The sequence below is a fragment of the Leucopleurus acutus genome (assembly GCF_964270905.1).
Source record: "Leucopleurus acutus genome assembly, chromosome: 19".
In the NCBI taxonomy this organism is placed as follows: domain Eukaryota; kingdom Metazoa; phylum Chordata; class Mammalia; order Artiodactyla; family Delphinidae; genus Leucopleurus; species Leucopleurus acutus.
Genome location: NC_139161.1, coordinates 9,446,995 through 9,454,266, shown reverse-complemented (window position 1 = coordinate 9,454,266; position 7,272 = coordinate 9,446,995). Strand labels below are relative to the sequence as shown.

The 7,272-nt window shown below is 46.5% G+C and overlaps 1 protein-coding gene across 1 annotated transcript in view; it reads left to right on the top strand.

The window, feature by feature from the left end:
- Window positions 1-4,451: 4,451 nt before the first annotated feature.
- Window positions 4,452-7,272, top strand: part of DNAH17 (dynein axonemal heavy chain 17) — a gene marked incomplete at both ends in the record, with an annotated part of 110,263 nt that continues 107,442 nt past the window's right edge. Inside the window, 3 exons of the mRNA XM_082860704.1 lie at window positions 4,452-4,796; window positions 5,975-6,168; window positions 6,925-7,117. Of these exons, the coding sequence (XP_082716830.1) occupies window positions 4,452-4,796; window positions 5,975-6,168; window positions 6,925-7,117 (732 nt within the window). The remainder of the gene's footprint in view (window positions 4,797-5,974; window positions 6,169-6,924; window positions 7,118-7,272) is intronic.

The following is a 7,272-nucleotide window of genomic DNA, read 5'->3' as shown; positions in this document are numbered from 1 at the left end:
TTTGTTCTAATACCACACTGTTTTCATTACTGTAGCTTTGTAGTATTGTCTGAAGTCTGGGAGGGTTATGCTTCTTGCTTTGTTCTTTTTCCTCAGGATTGCTTTGGCAATTCTGGGTCTCTTATGGTTCCGTATAAATTTTAGGATTATTTGTTCTAGTTCTGTGAAAGATGTCATGGGTAATTTGATAGGGATTGTGTTAAATCTGTATATTGCTTTGGGTAGTATGGCCATTTTAACAATATTAATTCTTCCAATCCATAGGATATCTTTCCATTTCTCTGAATCATCTTTAATTTCTTTTATTAATGTTTCACAGTTCTCAGCATATAAGTCTTTAACTCCCTTGGTCAGGTTTAGCCCTAAGTATTTTATTTTGAGGGGTGTGATTTTAAAAGTTTTTTTTTTTTTTAACATTCCCTTTCTGATATTTCATTGTTAAAGAAATGCAACCAATTTCTGTATGTTAATCTTGTGTCCTGCTACCTTGCTGAATTCAGTTGTCAGTTCTAGTAGTTTTTGTGTGGAGTCTTTAGGGTTTTCTATGTATAGTATCATGCCATCTGCATTTAAGGACAGCTTTACCTCTTCCCTTCCAATTTGAATACCTTTTATTTCTTTTTCTTGTCTGATTGCTATGTCTCAAACTTCTAATACTGTTTCAAAGAGAAGTGGTGAGAATGGGCATCCTTGTTCCAGATTTTAGCAGGAAGGCTTTCAGGTTTTCACCATCGAGTATTATATTGGTTGTGGGTTTGTCATAAAAAGCTTTTATTATGTTGAGATATGGTCCCTCTGTACCCATTTTGGTAAAAGTTTTTTATCATGAATGGATGTTGAATTTTGTCAAATGCTTCTTCTGCATCTATTGAGATGATCGTGTGGTTTTTGTCTTTTCTTTTGTTGATGTGGTGTATTACATTGATTTTTGCGTATGTTGAGCCATCCTTGTGAACTTGGGATGAATCGTACTTGGTCATGGTGTATGATCTTTTTTATGTATTGTTGTATTCGGTTTGGTAATATTTTGCTGAGATTTTTTGCATCTATACTCATCAAAGATATTGGCCTATAATTTTCTTTTTTGGTGGTATCTTTGTCTGGTATCAGGGTGATGGTGGCTTCATAGAATGCCTTTGGGAGTGTTCCCTCCTCTTCAGTCTTTTGGAAGAGTTTGAGAAGGATTAGTAAAAGTTCCTCTTTAAATGTTTGGTAGAATTCGCATATGAAGCCATCTGGTCCTGGACTTTTGTTTGTAGGGAGTATTTTTGGTTACATATTCTATTTCATTTCTAGTGATTTGTCTGTTCAAATTATCTATTTTTCTTGATTCAGTTTTGGTGGGCTATATGTTTCCAGAAAGTTGTCCATTTCTTCTAGGTTGTCCAATTTGTTGGCCAATAATTGTTCATAATATTCTCTTATGTTTTTTTCCCCCCCAATATCGGTTGATGTTTCTCCTCTTGCATTTCTTATTTTGTTTATTTGGGTTCTCTCTCTTTTCTTCTTGGTAAGCCTAGCCACAGGTTTGTCAATTTTGTGTGTCCTTTCAAAGAACCAGCTCTTGGTTTTATTGCTTTTTTTTTCTATTTTTTAATCTCTATTTTGTTCCCTCTCTGATATTTATTATTTCCTTCCTTCTGCTGACTTTAAGTTTTGTTAAAAGTTTTTAATTTTGATGAGGCCTAATTTATCTTTTTCTTTGGTCACTTATGCTTTTGGTGTCATATATAAGAAACCATTGCTTCATTCAAGGTTATAAAGATCTACTCCTATGCTTTATGCTAAGAGTTTTATAATTTTAGCTCTTACATTTAGGTCTTGGATCCATTTTTTAGTTAATTTTTTAGGTGGTGTGAGATGAGGGTCCAACTTCATTCCTTTGCATGTGTTCCAATACTATTTATTGAAAAGACTCTTCTTTTCCCAATCGAATTGTCTTTGTACCCTTGTCTAAAATCAGTTGCCCATAAATGTATGTGTTTATTTTTGGACTCATCAGTTCTATTCCATTGATCTATCCTTATAGCAGCCACACTCAGTCTTAATTACCATAGCTTTCTAGTAAGTTTTTAAAATAATTTTTTACTGAAGTATAGTTTATTTAAAATGTTTCAGGTGTACAGCAAAGTGATTCAGTTATAGATATTACTATTATATATTACTATTATATATTATAGATATTACTATTACTATATCTATTCTTTTTCAAATTCTTTTCCATTATAGGTTATTACAAGATATTATAGTTCCCTGTGCTATAAGTAGGTCCTTGTTATCTGTTTTATATATAGTAATCTGTATCTGTTAATCCCAAATTCCAAACTTATCCCTCCCCCCTTTGGTAACCATAAGTTTGTTTTCTATGTCTGTGAGTCTATTTCTTTTTGTAAATAAGTTCATTTGCATCATTTTTTTAGATTCTACATATACGTGATATCATAATGATATTTGTCTTTGTCTGAGTTACTTCATTTAGTATGATCATCTCTAGGTCCATCCATGTTGCTGTAAATGGCATTACTTCATTCTTTTTTTATGGCTGAGTAATATTTCCTTGTATATATACCATATTCACCTGTCAATGGACATTTAGGTTGCTTCCATGTCTTGGCTGTTGTAAGTAGTGCTGCTATGAACTGTAGTAAGTTTTGAAATTGAGAAGTTTTGAAATTGGGAAAGTTTGCTGTTTTTTCAAGATTGTCTTGGCTTTTTTTGGTCCCTCAGATTTCCCTAAGAAATTGAGGATCAGCTTTTCCATTTCTGCAGAAACACAGCTGGAATTTTGACAAGTATTGTGTTGAATCTGTAGATCAATTTGAGGAGAATTGCCATCTTAACAACATTAAGTCTTCCATTCCATGAACATGGGATGTCTTTCCATTTATTTGTCTTTAATTTCTTTTAATGATGTTTTGTAGTTTTCAGTGTATAAATCTTGCCCTTCTTTTAAAATTTTATTCCTAAATATTTTATTCTTTTTGATGTTACTGTAAATGGAAATTGTTTTCTGAATTTCATTATCAGGTTGCAATGAGTATTATACTAAGGTAAGTCATGCTATGCATGATGCATGTTATAATGTCCATGTACCTCTAAAAAACAAAAGATGTATAGTAACCAAGATAATGGGGAGGGGATGAAACAAATCTAGAAGAAGGCAAGAAAGGAAAAGAAAGGGAATCTAGAAAAGGCAACACAGATAATAAGCACTTAATAAGACAATAGTTTTAAACCCCAATATGTTAGTAATTTCGTGAAATGAAAATGACCTAAATGTTCAAAGGCAAAGTTTGTTTAATCCAAGAGCCTTTCCACTGTGGTGGGTAATTGACGGTTGTTCATTTGCTGCACCACCACCCGTCACTCAGGTCCTGAGAAGGTTCTAGAAGTCCCAGTTCCCAGGAGACTTGCAGAAGTTCCATGGCAGTTGGTGCCCGTCAAGGGAAGGGAGCCATTTCCTTTACTGGTCTGGGAAAGAGCTGCCCATTGTTTGGCTCTGCTCGCTACCTGAGAAGCCATTTGCTGTCAGCTGTGAGTGGCCATGAATTGTGTGAGGGGTGCTTGGAGGCAAAGCTGAGGAGGCTCCAGAGGACAGAGGGAGAACCCAGGCCCTGGTGGACAGAGTAGACCCACTACCCACCCCGGAAGGTGCTCTGTTCTCTGCTCGGGGCCAGTCAGGATTTTGGGCACCCCTTTAAATATTATGCCCACAGGGAATGCCTCATTTGTCCTGGCCCTTTGGAGCTTCAAGGGTGTCTCCGCAACTCTCCAGTTAACCCTGCCCCTATGGGAGAGCCACAAGGGATTGTCCCAGAGGGATGTGAGCAGCTTCTGTGGGGTCCATGGGCACATGATGGGGACTGGGGGGTGGGAGAGGCTGAAGGGCTGGACAAAAGTTGGGGTATACTGTGGCTGGGGTTAGGACAGGGAGAGTGTGATGAACCCCACACCTGCATATTGGGTCCACCCCCTCCTGTCTGAGTTTAGCCCATATCCTGGGGGTGTGATGTCACCTCCCTGGGATCTTTCAACCTGACCCTTCTGTTGCCTCATTTCACCTTTCCCCACCCCCTCACCTTCAGACTGTCTTGCTATGATCCTTTCCTTTTCTCCTTTTCCCCAGAGCCCATCTCAACCTTTCCCAGCCTATTAACTTCCTGGTCACAGTTAACACAAGCACACACCACTGCCGTGCGGCCCTGCTCCACAGTGATACCCACAGCGAGGCAGAGGGCAGCCGTCCAGCCAGAGCAGACAGACACAGCCCCCTGGTCCTCCCTCACCCGCAGCCCACCCACAGCTGAAAACAATGATGACCCTTTCCTTTCTCGATTGGTTAGAACAGGGATTTCAGATGGTTCCAGTGACAGGCGGGAAATGGAGATTCCCCAGGAGACTGTGCTGTATCCGTGTCTCTGTTCATTTAACAGGTGTAAGTGAACGTCAAGATGACGATTACACCAGACGTCAGGTTAGAGTATTTGGAGAGTGTCGCTTCCATCTTCCTAAAGTTCAAGCCGGACAAGTGGACTAAAATGGTCGGAGCAGAAGAGAACATGGGTTTGTTCACCGAGTTCTTTGAGAAACCGGACGTCCTAGTTCTGGTGCTGACACTCAGCCCCGCCGGCATGATCATACCCTGCCTGGGCTTCCCGGCCTCCCTCAAGTCCAAAGGGATGTACTTCATCAAGAAGAAACCTGGGAACATCAGCAATGACAACTACAAGGACCGCCTGGTCTATGGGGACATAAGCCCCACTCCCGTGGACCAGCTGATCGCCATCGTGGAGGAGGTGGGTGCATCTAGGCCTTGCTGGGGCGGGGCACAGGGCTCAGGAGAAGCAACACGTGTTTCTCATACTGTGAGTGAGTGACCTTTGAGCGCCGCCGCTCAGGAAGCAGGCCCAGGGGCCAGCAGCATCTGCATCCCCTAGAAGCCGGTCAGGTATTCGAGAGCTCAGGCCCGGCTGCCCTGACCGCTGAGACAGACCGGCTCTCTAACGTGGCCTCCAGCCGATGCTGTGCATGTGAGGGCTGAGTGGCCCTGGCCACCGCCTGTCCTCTCTCGAAATCATTAGTACCTCCATACTGCACCGGGGACATCCCTGCCTGTAGCCTCAGAAGGCATGGGCCATTTGAGATCCAGTAGATAGGTTTCCTAGTTCTGAGACTTCAAGCAAAGAAAGGGACCAAGCAGGTGCTGCCCTACGTATCTCTCCACTGTTGGCAGGCATGGCAGGTGCAGCTCCCTCTGGAGAGTCAGACCAGCCAGACTTCCAGTGACTTAGCTTTCCTAGTCATCGTTCTCCTCATCTGTGAGATGGGGCCGTGCGTCCCTGCCTTGCGCAGACTCAGGCCACAGGGGCCGCTCAGCCAGGACCCAGGCCAGCCTCCTCTCACATCCACCGAGGCAGCTGGCCTGGCCCAAAGCTGGAGCACACGGGTGTTTGTCGTTCTCTGCTCGGGCTGCCCTGACAAAGCGCCACAATCTGGAGGCTGCAAGTCCCAGATCAAGAGGGGAGCTGGGCCGGTTCCTTCTGAGGCCTCTCTCCTTGGCGTGTGGATGGCCGACTTGACACGGCCTTGGGTCTTCACGTGGCCTTCCCTCTGTGCGTGTCTGTGTCCTCATCTCTGCTGAGGACAACGGTCTTATTGGGTTAGGGCCCCCCTTAATCACCCCTTGAAAGGCCCTCTCTCCAAATACAGTCACATCTGGAGGTGCTGGGGCTCCCGTGTGTGAACTGGGGGCGGGGGCACAATTCAGCCTATAGCAGCACTCTGAGGCAGCGCGAAATGTTTGCTTTCGGCCAGGAGTGTGTGCTCTTGGGGTCTCCCTTCATGGAGATGGCACAGGGGCTGGGCTGTCGTCCCTGGCCTCAGCACCTCGACTGGCCCCACCTCCTTCTGCAACGGGAGAAGGGCTCGGATCCCCCCGGGACCCGGGCACTGAGGACCCTGCTTCTCCTTTCAGGTCCTCTATTCCCTGTTAAACCAAAGCGAAAACGTGAGTGGATGGCCCCGCGTGGTCTCAGAGGACATTGTGAAGCAAGTCCACAAGCTGAAGAACGAGATGTGTGTGATGGGCGGCAAGATCAAGGGGAAGCCGCTGCTGCCCATCCCGGAGCACCTGGGCAGTCTGGATGGTACCCTTGAGTCCATGGAGAGGTAGGGACCCGGCCGGGGAGCTGTCTGGAAGGAGGGGCATCTGGTCCCCGACCACTAAGGATAAACTGTCTCACCGAAAACTGGTTTCGGAGCTGATGAAACCGAGGAGGGCAGGATGGTGCCTTTAGGTGCTGAGTCTGAGATTGAAGGCACAAGGACAGAACAGGACAAGGCACTGGAGCCCCCGAGACTCCAGCTCTGGCAACTGCTGGACACCTGTGCTTCAGCCCCTCCTCCGTCAGACACAAGGACTAGGCCAAGGATGTCACATTGTCACATGGGAAAGGGGATACCCAGCTTTAGGACGTGGGTACTGAGGGACAGTGAGGGGCATGGAAGGGATTTTCAGCAGGTGGAGGCTGGGCTTCTAACTCGAGGCTGTGGCATCCCAGTGGCCCACAGACGCACGAGGACTCCGAGGTGTCGCCTTGCACCCGCCTGAGCGCCATTTGCAACCGCCTGGTGTGTGCGACGCTTGAAGCAAGTTGCAGTGACAGTGTGTTTGTTCCCTTACTCCCATCAGAGGGCGACCGCTCCTGCAGGGCTTATCACATGGCAGGTCCTCTAGGCCCCCAGCACACGCCCCATGGTGACCCCAGTCAGAATTGCTGGAGGAGCCCTCGTGAACGTGGATTTTACTCCAGAGCTGGCCCTCCTCACCCTCTTTCTTGGGGGCACTGGCATCCCTGGCAACACCCAGTGTTGGTGCAGGGTCTCTCCTGGCTGACAGCCTCTCCCCCCGACTCTGCCCGGCAGAATCCCCTCCTCCCTGGACAACTCGCTGCTGCACGCCATCGAGACCATCATCATCGACTGGTCCCGCCAGATCCGGGATGTGCTAAGCAAAGACTCGGCCCAGGCCCTGCTGGACGGGCTGCACCCCCTGCCCCGAGTCGAGTTTGAGTTCTGGGACACCCGGCTGATGAACCTCAAGTGCATCCACGAGCAGGTGACGCCTGTTCTGCCCCTGGTGACCAGGCACCCACTGGAGTCCTGAGCACCCAGCCTCCCCAGGGGGACCCCTGAGGGGACCCGGGTAACCCGCGTAGATCCCTCAGCACCGGCAATGGGGTCAGGCAGCCTTCGTCTAGAATCTGTTGAAAG